This window comes from Mirounga angustirostris, unplaced genomic scaffold (assembly GCF_029215605.1).
Source record: "Mirounga angustirostris isolate CCGP_5_RB_7025 unplaced genomic scaffold, mMirAng1.0.hap1 SCAF_6, whole genome shotgun sequence".
Taxonomy (NCBI): Eukaryota; Metazoa; Chordata; class Mammalia; order Carnivora; family Phocidae; genus Mirounga; species Mirounga angustirostris.
In genome coordinates, this window is record NW_026991714.1 from 108,298,279 (window position 1) to 108,316,176 (window position 17,898).

General features: G+C 48.6%; 1 protein-coding gene across 1 annotated transcript in view; it reads left to right on the forward strand.

The window, feature by feature from the left end:
* The first annotated feature begins 4,871 nt into the window (after positions 1-4,871).
* Positions 4,872-17,898, forward strand: part of SH2D4B (SH2 domain containing 4B) — an 82,909-nt gene continuing 69,882 nt past the window's right edge. The window contains exons 1-3 of the mRNA XM_064595536.1: positions 4,872-5,055; positions 12,446-12,473; positions 12,588-12,696. Coding sequence (XP_064451606.1) covers positions 4,872-5,055; positions 12,446-12,473; positions 12,588-12,696 — 321 coding nt within the window. The remainder of the gene's footprint in view (positions 5,056-12,445; positions 12,474-12,587; positions 12,697-17,898) is intronic.

Sequence of the window (17,898 nt, forward strand, 5' to 3'; positions counted from 1 at the left end):
AAACAACACATATATATCTCATACCCTCTCTGAGGGTCAGGAATCTAGGAATGACTTAGCTGGATGATTCTGGGGAGGTTACAGTGAAACCGCCGGCCCAGGGCTGCAGCCTCACCTGACCAGATCTCTGCCCACCTCACTCACGTGACTGTTGGCAGGAGACGTCAGATCCTTACCACGTGGGGCTCACATGGCTTCCCCAAAGTGATGAGAGAAAGAGAACCCAAAGGAGAAGCAGAATGCCTTTTATGCACTAACCTCAAAAGTGACAGATCACCATTCTAGCATTTTCTATTGATGGCACAGAAAAACCCTGACACACGGGGGGTCACAAATACCAGGAATCACAGGGGGCCACGTTGGTTGCCCACGAACACAGATGGATTACACATTTTCTGGCATTAGATCTTTCTGATTGTGAATGTGTTTTGTTCCTATGCCACCTGAAATCCTAGGCAGGCTCTCAGTGTGGAGTTTTACTTTTCTTTACACAGGTCCCCACATTGCCAAATGTATTCCCAGTATTTCATATCTGGTTCTTACTGTGAGTGGGACCTTTTTCACGTTGTATTTTCTACATAGTTGTTGTACTCATCAGGGACACTATTGATTTTCACGGCCACGATTTTTCAGAGCAGCTTAACTGGTGACAAGGCAGAAATTACTCCAGACTTTCACTGAGCCCCGGATTGCAAAACTGAGACCAGGTGAGATCCCAAGTGTGCTCTTGGAAGCAGCTTCCCCCAGTGACTCGCCAAGGGAGGTGAATGGAATCTCAGGAGAGCCTTCCTGTAGCCGATCCTTACATGGTGGCTGCACCCAGGCTTTCCCGAGGCCAAGATGATGTGGTTCTCTGGTCGTCACTTGATTCAGCCTTCAAGGGACCATGTGGTGAGGGCATGGGCGGGGCAGGGGGGGGCCATCAGTCTACCTAATGCCCCAGAGATAATAGCTTATCTCCTCATGACTCCTATGTCCAAGTCTCCAGCAACCTCACTTCAGAGTCCTGTTCTGGATGCCTCCCCAGCATTTGCACAGGCTCCAATCAATTCCCCCTTGCAAGTTCCTTCATTTATTCTCTTTCAATAGATATTTATCTAATAGCACCTGCTACAGCCTAAGCAGTGTGGCAGGCACAGAGAACATCAGTGAAGCACTGCTTGCTATCTAATAGGGAGAGAGACAGAAAAACACAAAATAAGTAAAATGGTGTTTTACAAAGCAAGTAATAAGGAAAAAAAGTCGAGCAGAGTAAGAGAGGATCAGGAGTACAGAGGAGTTAAAAGTTAGAGCAAAGACTTGAAGGAGGTGAGGTTCCAGACGGAGGGAAGAGCCCAGGGGCGGCCCTGAGGAGGGAGCATGCCTGGTGTGTTTGTGGAAAGCCAAGGAGGCCAGCAGGCTGGGGCACAGGTGGAGGGAGAGGGCTGGGAGGGCTTATCTGAGGGGGTGAGGGTGGAGAGAGGCAGATCCTGGAGGGCCTTGTGGGCCCCTATGAGGACTTGGGCTTTGAGTAAAATGGGAGCCATGGCAAAGTTTTGAGCAGAGAATGCCATGATCTAAGTTTTAAAAGGATTTTAAACAGATGCAGAGAGAACCTGATAGGAGGCTCTGGCATAAGAAATGTCTCCCAAGTCTCCCCTCCTTGGTCCCCACTGGCAGCTCCCATACAGTCCTTATCACCTCTCTCCTAGCCTTTGGTCAAAGTCGGCCGGCTTTGCCTGCCTCCTGCTCTTCCAGCCTCCTCTTGGCACCAGCACCAGAGCTAAGGAATGCCTCCAAGCCCTTCTCTGGTTTAGGAACCTCTGATGACATGAACAGTTCATCTATCTCAACACTCTAGCCTTCCTGGCCAGGGAGCTCTGGCTTTGCCTGCATCTCCCTCCCTCCCTGGGGGTGGGTGCTGGTGTGGAGGCCAATTATTTGGAATCACATTTTAGGACTTTCGAAAGACATTTTGCTTCAGTCGTATGTATTCTGTATCTTACTGTATAAAACAATGCAGAATTGCCTATAGTGGTCTCCCTTCCCCTTCCAAGAAGAAAGCAAGAAGCCATGTGTGGGGGTGCCTGGGTGGCTCAAGTCATGATCCCAGGGTCCTGGGATGGAGCCCCGAGTCGTGCTCCCTGCTCAGCAGGGAGTCTGCTTCTTCCTCTCCCTCGCTTACCTCTCTGCCTACTTTGTGCTCTCTCTATCTCTCTGTCAAATAAATAAATCAAATCTAAAAAAAAAAAAAGCCACGTGTGCTCCATATTTGTCCTTTGTCTACATAAAAGTAATCGGATACAAATTCAAATAATGAATTACACTGCACACAGTATTCTGTGGGTCACCTTTTCCTTTTATCTGCCATGGATATCTTCCCTTGCCAAAGCAGACAGTTCCACCCATCCTTTGTGACCGGTGTAGTGTTCGGTACTGAGCAGCCCCCCAGCCCACAGGGGGCCATTCAGGTGGTCTCCAGTCCCTTGGCGTGTACTCCCGCCCCAGAAGCAATTGCGTTAGCGTGCAGAATTAAACCAATCACGCGCCCAATGAAAAATGAAAACAAAACAAGGGCAGCTGAAAAGCGGCAGACAACCATCTGCAGACCCAGGGGCCCCCTCGCCTCGTTTTTACTCGCCAGCACTCCTGTCGTCTGCGCGGCCCCTGCCGCTGGGGTCGCGGCCGCTGACGGCCACCGTGTCCCCGCCGCACTGTTTGGTGGTGTCCTCCCCGCCCGGATCCACCTCTCAGCGCCTGGTGCCCCGGGGCTCCCGGCAGGCGGGCTCCCGGCCTCCTCGAGGCGCCCACACCGGCCGCCAGGGGGCGCCCCAGGCTGGGCCGAGCGGCCTCCCCCGCAGGGCAGGGTGGGCGGGAGGGGGCGCCGAGCGGGCAGAGCGGCTCCCACCCCTGCCCGGCGAGCGCGTCTTTCCGGAAAGCGGACCCGGTGGCGTCCCGCCGCGTTCGGCTGAAGGCTCGGCCTCCCGCCCCACCGACCTGGGATTGCCCACCCACCCTGTCCCGGCAGAGGGGCCACCGCATGGGTGCCATCGGCATCACCCCGCCCGAGGCGCGCGTGCAGCCTGCCCGTTCCTGCTCTCAGTACCCTCCGGCCTTTCTCCCTGCAGGCGTCTCTCCCCGCCCGCCCCTTCCCCGCCCAAAGAGAAGGAGGAGGCTGCCAGCAGGAGGCCGGACTCCCCTCGTGCCCCTGTTGCCTCTGCTCTGGACGCCCTTCTCCCACCCAGCCCCAGGGAGGGCGCGGAGAGCTGTGCCCGAGGCAAGGGAAATCCTCGCTGTAAGAAACAGGGAACCCGCACACAAGTAGGGGAGTCACTGGAACGTCTGAGCTGGGAGGACAGAGAAGAGGACGGCGTGGCGAGTCCAGGGCCACGGCTCTGGGTGGTCGAGCCTCAGTGTGGAGGCTGCAAGGTCTCGGGAGCAAGCCAGCTAGGCCGAGGGGAGGGGCAGCCTGGCCCTCCACACTTGTTTTTGACCCTGTGGCTTGACACTCATCCCAACAGCTTCATTATTCTCCCGTTGGTGCTAACCCAGCAGCGGGAGAAGAGAACCCAATCACACCTGCCGTCCATCACCCTCGGGTGTCTGATCCACCTTTGGCCCTCGTGGGGAGAGAAGGGGACATGAAGATCACCAATCCTACCACATCACAGTGCCAGACCCACACCGGTTGTTGTTTTCCTCCTGGTCGGGTTACACTTTTAAACCATCACAAGATTCACAGTTGCCAGTGGATGTCCGATTTGAAAGTAGAGTCCCAAGGTGGCAACTTAGGGCTTGGGTAGCAATAGGCAGGTTACTTACCTTCTGGAGCCCAGTTGCCTTGTCGGAATACAGGGGCAGCTGTGAGTAGCTGTGAGCACCTCTTAGACCCGGTCCTATCCACCTGAAAGCAGCATCCCACTCCGTCCCAGGTGCTTCTGATTCAGGGCACAGGGAAACCGTATCATTCTGTTTGGTGATCTCCAGACACCTGCAACCAACAAAAAGAGATCAACTGCAACAACCAAAACTGAGCCCTGGAGGGTTAATCTGTCAGGACATGCTTGGCTTTCGGAGCTCAGGATAGGGAAAGGAGAGAGGAAGTCGGCCACCTGTGTGTCCTCGAATTCCATCCACGGTAATGCCCCTTCCTGGTCCCTATTGATTCTATCGTGTTTCCTTTCTGGGCACTAACACGGTGAGAGGCAGAGTTTTAAAAGCATTACCTCAGGATGCCAAATGTCCTGGAATAGAAGAAGGCTGGCAAGATGGGAGCAGGTAGAGGGAGAGGCTGAGGAGCCTAGAAACTGCTGGCTGGCTCCTCTGGCCGGTTTGAAGTTGGCTCAGAAGTCATGGAATGCGTAGGCAGACCTGCCGTTTCCTCCTCTTACCTGCAGAGGAGAGATCAGTTCCTGGCTGGCCCGGGCAGTGTCATCGATACGGCTGGTGTCATCGTTACCTTCCACTAACAGATCATTCGACACCTGCTGGTCCAGGCAGGGCCGGGTCCGCACATTGCCCTGCAGAGCTGGAGGCTTTGATCCTCCCCATTGTCCTTGAACCCCAGGGGAGGCCAAGACACAGGCGCTGCTGGGATGTGGCAGTTGGTGACCCAACAGAAGGGCTAGATTGCTCCTGATGCCTGCCCCCCGCCCCTTGCCGGGGCCCAGGTGCCTCTTCGCTTCTTGCTGCCTGGTCCCTGTTGCCGTCCCGGGCAGAGGAGATGCGTTTGTCCCTGGCTGGGCGCTGAGGCAGCGTGACGATGCTACACAAAGGGACACCCCAAGTGACCCTGCAGTGAGGAGCCGGGGGTGAGGAGTAGCCCGGGGTGTCCCACCTGGCAGGGCTTCTTGGCTGGCTGCCCTTCTGGTGGGTGCACCCCGGCTGACATCATGCTGCAGCAGATCCTGCACGACATGTACATCGACCCCGAACTCCTCGCCGAGCTCAGTGATGTGCAGAAGCACATTCTCTTCTACAAAATGCGAGAGGAGCAGCTGAGGCGCTGGAGGGAGCGCGAGGCTTTGGAGGTCGTGGCCCAGGCGGAGGGCCTCAGGCCCCCGAAAGTCAAGCGAGGTATGTGGCTGGGAGTCAACAAGGGGTCAGTCCCTGGCCTCCCAGGAGGTGGAAAAGTTATTGATGCCAGGCTGTCTTCTTTTTAAAAAAAATTTTTTTAAATTTTATTTATTTACTTGACAGAGACACAGCGAGAGAGGGAACACAAGCAGGGGGAGTGGGAGAGGGAGAAGCAGACTTCCCGCTGAGCAGGGAGCCTGATGCGGGGCTCCATCCCAGGACCCTGGGATCATGACCTGAGCTGAAGGCAGATGCTTAACGACTGAGCCACCCAGGCATCCCCAGGCTGTCTTCTTTAAAAGGAGCCCCAGTGTGATGAGGGCTGGGGACTCGAAACCCTTGTTCCGGGAGGGTCTGGCCCCACTGGCCCGGCCTCTATGTTTTGTTCAGGTCTGTGAGGTTCCAAGGCTGCAGAGGGGGCTCCTGATGGGGTGAGGGAATGGGGACTTGCTTGGCCTTGTGGGAGACCCAAGCTCTGGGAAGACTCCGTTGGCATCTCCGATCGGGCTCCGACACAGGTGATGATCCCTTGGTGAGGGAGAGGGTGTATTCTTGACCTTCGCCAGTGGTTCTCGGCTAGGGCCAGCACAGAGCACCCGGCCGCCGCTCTCAATCTGTGTGTGAGAGGAAGCCTGGGGCTGTGGCTGGAGCCTCGCCAGGCATCTGGAGAGAGGGTGTCAGGGAAGGTCCTGCACAGAGAATGACCAGCCCCGAATGGCAGTAGCAGGTGCAAAGAAGAAGCAGGGGCCCGGCCTGCGTTTCGCGTTTCAGGTGGTGTATATGCAATCCTATGCCCGTGGGCTGGTGCGCCCGGGATGAAGATACACTGAAGTAGTCAGGACCTGGTGGAGGACTCTGGGTCCTGCGAGGGATGGTACTTTCTGTGGCTCCTGCACTTGACAGCATGCAGAGCCCATTCATCTTCTCTCTCATTCACTCCCCCCAACAACCCTCCTCTTGGCCTCCATACAGTTCAGCAGAGTGAAGTATAGACTTGATCTGTTTAAAGTTTCAATCCAGGACAAAGTCCTATGTCTGGACTGGGCGCGCAGGCCCCCTGGTGACCTAGCTCCTTTCCCCCTCCAGGCTCCCCGCTGGGCCGTCCTGGCCACACTCACACCCATCTGGACATGCTTGTTGTACCTAGCCTCTGTCTTAGCACGAGTGGTTCTTCCTATGGGGAATGTCCCCTTGCCTGCTCCCCCTGACAAACTCCCCCAGGACTAGTCCCTGCCCCCTGGAGTCTTCGGCGGGTGCTCCTGGTGCAGAAGCACCCCCCCCCCACCCCCACACTGTCTGTCATTTATCATCGGCTTGCCTGGCTCTCCCAGGGGTCTCAAAGCCACTGGAGCATGAGACCATACTCCATCCTGTCTTCCATCCTTTGGTCTAGCACAGAGCTGGCACAAGGTTAAATTTGTGTTTTGAACGAGACCCACAACAGGACCCCATGGGGGAGAGCTCCGACTTGGCTGGGCATGGCTGGTGTCCAGGCTGGGGCCTCCCTAGTCGGTGAAAATGACAGGCAGCCTTTCCAGCCCCGCCCGGCCTCAGCCCTGGGGCCTCACACCGTCTGTATGGTGGCTCTTCTGGGAGGAAGACAGATGCCCCAAATTTTAATGCCAAAAACATTTTTATGGCAATTTGTCACACACCAACGTCTATATTTTCATGTGTAAATTATACATTAAACTCATTTGGGTTTCTGGTGCAGGAGACTCTTTTCCGGGTAATTAGTTTTCTGATTTATAAAGAATGGAAAAGAGGAAACACACTGAGGAATGTGTGCATTTCAGGTCAGGATCTCCTTCAAATCTCAGCTCTTGGCTTCAGCCCCGCCTGTGGAAGCATCTGGGTGGACCATGGGGAAGCCTTGGCGGGGGGTGGGGGTGGGGGAGTGTCTGGCTTAGCAGAGCTTTTGCTGCAGGGTCTGGGATGCACCGTGTGCTGAGACCCTGTTTCAGACGAGAAGCCGTGGGCCACGAAGTGACTCAATCCACCTAAAGTCACCTAAATGCTAAGAAGTGGAGTCGGGAAGCACAGCTCGTGACTTTGACCTTAGATCTGGTGACTGATGTTTTTCTATTCATTAGCTTCTGAACTCAGACTTGAATTCCACAAATGATCTGTGCGTGCATTCGCTTGTTCATTTCTTCACTTATTCCTTCCCATGCGCAACATTGCTAAGTGCAGACTTTGGTGAACTGGACAGAGCTTTGGCCCTTGAGACTGTGGGTAGACAGATCACAGGGGCCACAGCCAGCTGGAGTGCCAGCAGCAGCTGCATGGTGGCTCAGGGCAGGAGTAAGTGGGGACATGCTCTACTGGCTGGATCCTCTCTCTTCCTTGCCTTCGCCACCCCCATCCCATTCCCAGTATGTCCGGAAGGAAGCATCTGCTATGCTTTGCTGAGGTGTGTGCCAGCCCCTTGGGGTCCCCGAGCACAACTTACTCAGTCCTGGTGAGCCTGGAATCATGCTTTGCCTCCTCCTGCCCATTCCCCCAGTCCTGTCCTGTCCCCTAAGGCTTCTCTCCCACTGTCTCTTTTCTGGGGACATTTCCCAGCTCCTAGCAGATCTGACCTTGCTGTCCCGAGGGCCCCTGTAGGACGGGGCAGGGCAAGGTGTGCCTTGTCCGTGAGAACTTTCCTGCTATCCAGTCGTTCCTGGAGAGGGTAGTAGTGAACACTGGTGATACGGATCATTCTAGTTTACAGCAACTTGGGGGCTTTATGGGTCCTTGAACACACCTTTGCGGTCCATGCAGAAATGAGCTGGGGTAAAGATGATGGTCATGGCTGGGCACGCATCACTCCCCTGACCACGCGGGCATGTCTTTTGTTTTCACCTCATACTTTGGTGAGCACCTTCTGCTGTTCTACCCTGCTGTGGAAGATACAGACCCTCAGCTGTGTTTTCCCATCTACCATCATGCTTGCTGTTTCATCACATTTCTAAGATTCAATGTCTGACAGGAATTGGTGCTGTTATGTTGAGGCTCTAGGACTCCAGCTCGCACTCCCTCGAATCTGCTTGAGGTTTTCTGTCTCCCTCTGCCCCTCCCCCAGCTCGCGTGCTCTCTCTCTTTAAAAAAAAAAAAAGTGTTGTGCAACCACCACCACCATCTAGTTCCAGAACATTTTCAGCCCAGAAAGGAAACTCATTTTACCCATTAAGCACTCACTCCCCATCCCTCCCCCCAACCCCGCCCGCCTGCCCCCTCAGCCCTTGGCAACCGGGCGGGCGGGTCTGTGTTCTCTATGGATTTGCTGCCTTTTTTTTTTTTTTTTTAAATGTAACTGTTTGCTTGTTTGTTGTCTGTCTCCTCCATTAGCCTGAAAGTGCTGCGAGGCCTGGAGCAGGGAGCATCGCTGGCTTCTGTGCCAGCATCTGGATGTCTGGATGCGGGGTGGGGGTGGGGGCGTGGGCGCGCAGCTTGCACACACGTGCTGTGTCACAGGAGCTGGACCGAAGGGGAAGGGACGAGTAGTAAAGAAACTTTGTAACATGCTGATTAGCTCCTTCATCTCCCTGCCTCAGTGGCTTCCATTGTATTCAGAGAAAATAGGATGCTATTGAGTGAATGGTTGTGCGCTCTGCAGCGTGACCCCTCCTCTAGACCTTGAAAATCTGCATCGAAAGTGTCGAAGTCCCAATATAGTTGTGTTGGGGGATGGGTTATAGAAGCTGAACTACAATGTATAACAACATGTAAGTCACAGCGATTCTGTCACCTTTTCACTCAGGCTTATACTCATTTCAGCTTCCTTCCTCATTTTCGGATTTTTGACTTGGATGGGAGTTTGACCAATATAACATTTTTCCCCTTGCGTCTTTTTTTTTTTTTTAATATTTTATTTATTTATTTGAAAGAGGGAGAGAGAGCATGAGCAGGGAGAGGGGAAAAAGGAGAGGGAGAAACAAGACTCCACGCTGAACGCAGAGCCTGATGCAGGCTCCACGCAGGGCTTGATCCCAGGACCCCGAGACCATGAGCCCCACCGAAGGCAGATGTTTAACCCACTGAGCCACCAGGCGTCTCTCCTTTACATCTTCTTAGTATGTGTATATATACATATATATACACACACATATATGTGTGTGTATATATATATATATTTAAAGATTTTATTTATTTATTTGAGAGAGAGAGCACGAGCAGGGAGGGGAGGGAGAAGCAGACTCCTCTCTGAGCAGGGACCCCCGACCCGGGGCTCGATCCCAGGACCCCGGGATCATGACCTGAGCCGAAGGCAGACGCTTAACGACTGAGCCACCCAGGTGCCACTTCTTAATGTATATTTGCCTCTACCTTTTTTTTTCTTCCATCTTTTTGGTGCCATATTAAAGAGCATATGCTGTTTTAAAACTTATTGTAGGGGGTGCCTGGCTGGTAAACTGGGGCTGAGTGTGGGTCTGAGGGGTCAGTTAGGGTAGCAGATGAGCAGTGGGGGAGCAACCGGCTTCCTACTGGGAACCCGGAAGTCAGGCAAGAAGAACATCATGAGAAGTGTATCTGTGGTGACACAGGGCTGTCTACCTGAGCCCAGAGAGGTGTCCTAGGACCCATGACTTGGAGATAGGCACCTGCAGCTCTTGGGGTATATTTGGGGACAGGCAGACCATGTTCATTCTTCTAGATTCTCACACCGGAAGGGATACTCTATTAGCTCATTTTCTGAGGTGCTCACGGTGGGAAATAATAGTCACCGATCAATTCTTCACCCTTTGGTTGGGTCGATGCTATTTTCAGAATGCCTCTAGCATGGTGGAATGGAACCAGGTCTCCTGATTTTCACCTTGGTTCCGTTTTGACCTTTGAAAGTCACCTGTGCGATGGGAATAATCACCCTTTCTCAACAGTCGTTGGGAGGATTCATAAAGCTTCTTCAGCAAGTGGGAAAATCTCCTGCTGCGTGAGGGGCATTGAAGAGCCAAGTCCTATTCCTCTCCTTCCTCTCCTCCCTCTTCCCCCCGACTCTGGGGTCAGATCGTCTGGGGCCTGGCTCAGCCTCTTCCTGAGAGCTCCACCACTAGACCTGGGGTGGCTGGGGGGCCAGCTGCCTCCTGGCCTGCCCAGCCTCTCTTTTTCTGGAGCCTCAGCCATAAGGGGGTGGAGTCTTGCCTGTGTCTGTCAAATCACTCCTTGTGTGGCTTATTTTTTAGGATAAATTGGGAGGACATTCAGTTATTTCACTAAAAGGCTATCCTGATAAACACCTTTCCTATGGATTGGGCAAAGGTGTGATACAGGGAGTGCAGGACTAGTTGATGGGGAATTGCTGTGATCTGCTGACTGTTGGAGGCACGGCACTGTGTGGCCTGAGACCACCCTGTTTGTGACTGTGTGGCTGGGCGTGGGGCCTAGTCCCGGGCAAGACAGTGGAATAAAGGTGAGGGGTCTCTGAGAGCCATGTGTGCGTGTACGTGTGTGTGGTATGCATTTTGCTGGTACTTTGGGGCATAGAGATGGGGGCTGGGGCCAGACCCCCCGTTCCACCCGCCTGGACTGTGAGACCCAACGTGGGCCTTCCACCAGTAGGTGCTCTACCCAGCTTTGCGGACTTGACTTTGGGGCCCTACTTTCTGGTTTGCTAGCGTCATGTTCTGCCCCCATGGGGCAGACAGCAGGGTGGGCCGGCTGCGCTGGCCAGGGAGCTCCTGGGGTGATGTCACTCTGCTTCCTCGCAGCTCCCTTCCTTCATCGGCAATGGGGGCAGGATTTTGGAGTGGTTGTGAGGATGTAGGGGCCACTGTGTCAAGTTCCGAACCAATGCTGCATGCATGGCCCTGGCTGTGGGGGCCTCTGGTTCCTTTGCAGCCCGCCACCTTGGCCCCTTTTCCTTCCTGCCTTCCCCAAGCCCAGTGCTACGGTGCCTCAGTCATGAGGCAGCCCCGCCTGGCCAAGGGCGCCGGGGTCCTTGGCTCCCCATGTCCGGTGCCAGCACTTTTGAAAGTGAAAAGCCCAACATCACTAGTAAAGCACAACAGGGCAAATTATAACAGGAAGATAGGCAAATGTCAAAGACGTTTGAGAGTAGTCATGTTGATGATGATCCAGGGAAAGAGATACTCTCTCCTACAAAGCTGACGGGGACATCGCAAGAGGGGCAGAGTGCTTGTCTTTTTCCAGTATTCCTGCAGCTTCCCGAAGAGCCTGGGCCCACTGGGATTGGGCAGGTAGCAGAGGCCGGTGCCTGGAGGCACACAAGCCGGCCAGGGGTCGGTGGCCCAGCCGAGAACTTGACTTTCCGGGTAGTACCCTGTCCTCTCCTCACCGCTGCCAAAGCTCAAGGACTTTGGGCTGATGAGTTTTGCTCAGCTCTGGATGGAGGGAAGCCCTCCTCATCGCTGTTGCAAAGGGGATGCCTGGTGAGCTGTGCTCAGGTTTAATTTCTGCCCCCTTGCCACAGGGGTGACCATGCCTGCCACTCCCTGCTTCTCCCCTCTCCACCTCCCTGCTTGCCATTCCAGGTTGCAGGTCAGCAGGGGGCAGTTTCTGAGAAAGGCCACCCGCTGGTTATCTCCTGACTCCCTGTAACCCCATCCCAGGTCTCAGCTCCAGCTCAGGGTGTGTTGAAGTAACAGGTTGCAGACGGCTGCCTGTCCCTCAGCTCATCTCTCCGAGAGGCTGGCATTACTGCTTTCCAGGGTTTTCTCACGTAAAAATTAGCAACGCTTCTTAGGGTTTTCCCATTTGGAACAAGATTTTGCATTTGACTTCCGGGTCTAAATTCTTTGGGGGGGAGCATTTTCGCACCGATTTCTCCCATGTTCTTGCAAAATTACATATTTTAGACTTCAGGGGCATTTATTTTATTTTATTTATGTTTAAAGATTTATTTATTTTAGGGGGGGAGGGGCAGAGGGAGAGGGAGAGAGAATCTCAAGCAGACTCCCTGCTGAGTCCGGAGCCCTCTGTGGGGCTCGACCTCACAACCCTGAGATCACGACCTGCGCCGAAACCAAGAGTCAGATGCTTAACCCACTGAGCCACCCAGGCGCCCCTGGGGTCATTTTTTTTTATCCTGTCATTTCACTGATTTGTTCATTTTCTGGCTACCACAGTTGGGTTCTCACAGTCAGACTCTGTGAGATGCTAAAGATTTAGGAAGTCTGTCCGTGTCCTGGTACATGTGTACCCCTTCATTTTACAGATTAAGTTATTTTGTGCCTCAGGTGTTCCAGATAAACATACTGGGCTAACACCAGTGACACTGGGGTCCAGAGATCTCACTGGCACATTGATTGGGCTGTGCCTGAACTGAGGGGAGGTGAGGTCAAAGGTGAGGTATTGCAGATTTCCCAGTGATAATGACATCCAAGTCCCAACACACATGGGGCATTATAGTCTTGGTGGCAGATTTCAGATTTGTCCCTTATTTTCCCAGAAGAGGGCAAGCCTCCTGAGAAGATGTGGTATAGAGCTTGGGGAGCCAGGTGAGGAGCCATTTTACATTCACAAGGTTAAAATGAGTGTTGGGGGAGTGTGGTTTAGTGTGAGCTAACCCCAAGTCTGTCGCTGACCCACAGCAAGGACAGTTCTGAATACAGCATAAAACAGCCTGGCCTGATTGACCGTGTACCTTACGGCCACACCGTGCCAAGCTTCACATTGTTTGCCCCAGTGGTGGCTTATGCAGTGAGTAGTCAGAGGGCCTGGGTTCAAGTTTTGGCTCTGACCACTCCCTAGCTGTAGGTGTCTTCCACATGTTAATTTGACCTTAGCAAATTGCTCAAGCCTTCCTGAGCCTCAGTTTCTTTTTACGTACATTGGGGATGATGGCAATAGGACCTATATCCCAGATCTGTGGGCAAGATTGAACGAGATGCTCCCAGTCGAGCCTGTATGTTTAAGTATCTGATAAACCTGAGCAAGAGCATATTTCTCACCTAGAGGAGTTCTTTTCTGTTTGTTTTTCCCAGAAGATTAAAGTGCACAACTTAGAACAAAAAGCACTTACATTAAGAGAACACACCAGCCGTTGGGGCAGCCACTTCCCTGCAGAATATTGTTGAGGCACCATTTCATCAGAAGTGGCCCTCCCCTTGGGAGACAGCTATCTGTCTGTCTGTCTGTCTATATTTTAAGGAATTGGCTCACATGATCATGGGGGCTGGCAAGTCTGTAATCTGTAGGGCACAACCGCAGACTGGAAACTCAGGCAGGATTTCTGTTCCAGTCTTGAGGCAGAATTCCTTCTTCTTGGGGAGACTCTTAAGTCTTTTAACTGATTGGGTGAGGCCCACCCACATTATGGAGAGTAATGTGCTTTACTGAAGTCTACCAACTGTAAGTGATAATCGCATCTACAAAACATCTTCACAGCAACATCTAGACTAGTATTTGACCAAATAATTGGGCACATGGCCTAGTCATGTTGACATATAAAATTGACCATCACAGTTCATAACTGATCCTACTCACAGGTACTAAGCACCTACTGTGTGCATCTACTGGGAGAGATGCTAGAAGTCCTCTATCTGGCTGGGGTGGCCAGACACTTTGGTAAGGACGTGTGGGGTAAAGGAGGATTCTTCCAAGCTACCTCCCAGAATCCAAGAACGGCAAGTATAATCTGGAATCAGAGAGTTGCAGCCAGAGATGTTTTTCTCCTGGTTTTCTGTTGGTGTTTCTCTCGGCACACTTGCTCCTTCAGGCCAGCTCCCAGTGCTATTCATCTGCAGACACAGCCCTTCTAATACTGCCTAGTAAGGGTCTAGATTCTATTGCTGGAGAAAAAAATCCTTTCTCCATTGAATTACTGTGGCACTCGTGTTGAAAAGCATTTAACCATATATGTGTGGGTCTATTTCTGGACTCTGTTCTATTTCACTGAATGCATATACCTACCCTTACACAAATACCACACTGCCTGTAGCTTCATAGTAAATCTTAAAACTATTGCTTTGTAGTAAATCTTGAAACTGACTTGTCTGAGTCACACTTTGTTCTTTTTCAACATTGTTTTGGGTAATCTAGGACTTCTGCTTCTCCACATAGAATCAGCTTGTCAATTTCTATAAAAAGCTTGCTAGGAATTTGAGATTGCATTGAACCTGTAGACCAATTTGGGGTGTTGACATATTGATACAGTTGAGTTTTCCAATCCATGAAAAAGGTATGATGTTCCATATATTTAGGTCTTCTATTTATCTCAGCAATGTTTTATGGATTAGAGAACACCTTTTCTTAAATTTATCTCTATTTCATGTTTTTTGATGCTATTGTAAATGGTTTTTTAAATTTTAATTTTTACCTGTTTGCTGATAAAATATAGAAATATAATTTATTTTTGTGTTTTGATTACCTTGTTTTCTGTGACTTTGCTAAAATCACCTATGAGTTCAAATAGTCTTTTTTGTAGATTCTTTAAGATTTTATACATGGTGATCATACAATATGCAAACAGAGACCATTTTGTTTCTTCCTTTCCAATACGTGTACATTGTAAATTTCTTTTTCTTGCCTATTGCACTGGTTAGGATCTTCAGTACAATGTTGAATAAATGTGGTGAGAGCAGACAACCTTGTCTTGTTCCCAATTTTAGGGGTGAAATCTCAATCTTTGGTCATTAACCATAATGCTAACTAAAGATTTTTCCTAGATGTATTTTATCAGGGTGAGGAACTTCTCCATTATTACTGTTTTGCTGAGAATTTTTATTAGGAATGGACATTGGATATTTCAAAAGATTTTTTTGCATCTGTTGAGTTGATTATAGTTGTTTCTTTTTTAGTCTGATCATATGACAAATTACTTTGATTGATTTTTGAATGTTGAATCAACCTTGAATTCCTGGGATAAACCCTGTATGGTAATGATACATTATCCTTTTTATATATTTCTGAATTCAGTTTGCTAATACTTTATTAAAAGTTTTTAAAATCTGTGTTTGTGAGGGATATTGGTCTATAGTTTTCTTGAAATGTCTTTAGTTTAATATTAAGATAATATTGACCTCATAAAAATGAGTTGGAAAATACTCTCTTCTCTTCATTTTCTGGAACAGTTTGTGTAGAATTGGTTTTATTTCTTCCTTAAATATCTGGTAGAATTCACCAGTAATGTCTCCTGGGCCCACGCTTTTGTTGTGGGCAGATTTTAAAGTACGAATTCAAATTCTTTAATGGACACAAAGCTATGCAGGTTGTGTATTTCTTCTTGAGTGAACTTTGGTATGTCTTTCAAAGAATTTGTTTATTTAATCTAAATTACCAGATTATTGGCATTAAGTTCTTTGTAAATTCCTGTGTCTGTGGGATCTGCAGCGATGGCCCCTCTTTCTGCCTGATATTGGTAAGTTGTGTCTTTTCTTGCTATTTTGATCAGTCAGTCTGGTGAAAAAATTTATTAATTTTACTAGTGGTTTCAAAGAACCAATTTTTATTTCACTGATTTTTTTCTGTTTTCTGTTTTCTTGACTTCTATAATCTCTACTATTTCTTTTTTTATTTTTGGATTTAATTTGTTCTTTATTTTCTAGTTTCGTAATGTGGAAGCTTAGACCACTGATTTGAGATGCTTCTCTTTTAAAAAAATATAAGCGTTCTACATTTCTCTTCTAGCCCACTGCTTTAGTAACATCCCATGGGTTTTACATGTTGTATTTTCATCTTTCTTCAATTAAAAAAATTTCTAATTCACCTTGTGATTTCTTCTTTTATCCATGAGTTGTTTAGAATTGTATTGTTTTATTTCTGAATACCTGAGAGATTTTTTTTCCAGACATCTTTCTGTCATTGATTTCTAGATTGATTCCACTGTGGTCAGTGTTATACCATAGATGATTTCAAACATTTTAAATTTGTTTTTTTTTTTAATGGCTGAGAATATGATTTATCTTTGGTGAACGTTCTGTGTGCACTTGAAAAAGAAAGGGTTCTGTTGCAGTGTGAAGTGTTCTATAAATGTCAATTAGGTTAAGTTGGTTGACAGTGTTGTTTAACGACCTCTTATACCCTAACTGATTTTTTCCTCTACTTATAAATTACCAGGAACGATTTTTTCTTAAAAAATTTTATTGAGATAGAATTCATCCCCCATGTAAGTCACTTATATAAAGTGTACAGTTAAATAATTTTTAGTAAATTCACCAAAATGTGCAACCATCACCACAGTCAATTTTAGAATATTTTCATCACCTCAAGAAAAGCCCATACACTTTAACTGTCACTCCTCTAGATCCCCTTTTCCCTTCCTCAGTCCTTAGCAACCACTAGTCTACTTTATGTCTCTATAATTTCTCTATTCTGGACTTTGATATGGAAGGAATCTTGTAAATATGTGGACTTCTGTGACTGGCTTCTTGCACTTAGCATAATGTTTTCAAGGTCCATCCATACTGTTGCGTTCCTTTTTATGGCTAAATGATATTCCATGTACAGATGTACATTTTTTTATCTGTTCATCTCATAATGAACATTAGGGTTGTTTTCACCTTTTTGCTCTTATGAATAATGCTTTTATAAACCTTGAATGTACACGTTTTCGTGTGCACATATGTCTTCATTTCTCCTGGGTGTGTACCTAGGAGTGGAATTGCTGGCTCATTTGGTAACCTTATGTGTAAACACTTGAGGAACTACCAGACTGTTTTCCAAAATAGTTGCACCATTTTACCTTCTCACCAGCAGTATGAGAATTCCAGTTTCTTCACATCCTCCCCAACCTTTGCTATTATCTATGGTTTTGATTAAAACCATCCTGGTGGGTGCAAAGTGTTAGATCATTGTGATTTTGATTTTCATTTCTTTGATGAGTAATGATGTTGAGCATTTTTTCTTGTGCTTATTGACCATGTGTATATCTTCTTTGGAGAAACATCTATTTAGATCCTTTGCCCATTTTTTGACTGGGTTGTCTTTTACTATTGAGTTGTAAGGGTTTTTATATACTCTAGGTACATGTACCTTATCAGATGTATGATTTGCAAATATTTTCTCCCAGTCTTTGGGTTGCCTTTCTTCCTTCCTTCCTTCCTTCCTTCCTTCCTTTCTTTCTTTCTTTCTTTCTTTCTTTCTTTCTTTCTTTCTTTCTTTCTTTCTCTCTCTCTCTCTCTCTTTCTTTTCTTTCTTTCTTTCGAGAGAGCGCTTGCGCGTGTGTGTGCAAGCGTGGGTTGGGGGGGCAGAGGAGCAAAGGGGGAGGGAGGGGGAGGGGGAAAGAATCTCCAGCAGATTCCACAGAGCCCAACTCGGGGCACGATTTCACAACCCTGAGATCATGGCCTGAGCCAAAACCAAGAGCCAGACGCTTAACTGACTGAGTCACCCAGGTGCTCTGCCTTTTTACCTTCTTGATGGTGTCCTTTGAAATACAAATGTCTTAAATTTCAGCAAAGTCTGCGTATATATATGTATATTTGTTGTTTGTGCTTTTGGTGTCATGGCTAAGAAATCATTGTCTAACTTAAGGTGATGAAGATTTGTGCCTATATCTGTATCTCTTTTCAAATTTATTGACACAGAATAGCACATGATATTCTCTTGTAATCACTCCTTGTTTTATGTTATCTTTATAATTCCTAATGCTATTTTTTGTCTTATTTCTTTTTTATTTAATTAGGCATGCTAGGTGATTTCTCATTTTATTACATTTTTCAAATAACAAATGTTTGGACTTATATTTCACTAATATTAGCTTTTTTCTTTCATTTCACTAATATTAGCTTTTTTCTTCATTAATTCTTTTCCCTTACTTTCTTTTATCTTATTTTATTTAAAAAATGTTTTAGGTTGAAAACTTACTTTATTCGTGTTACATCTCTTTTTTTTTAAGATTTATTTATTTATTTTAGAGGGAGAGAGAGAGCATGTGCACACAAGTGCAGCGGGGAGGGGCAG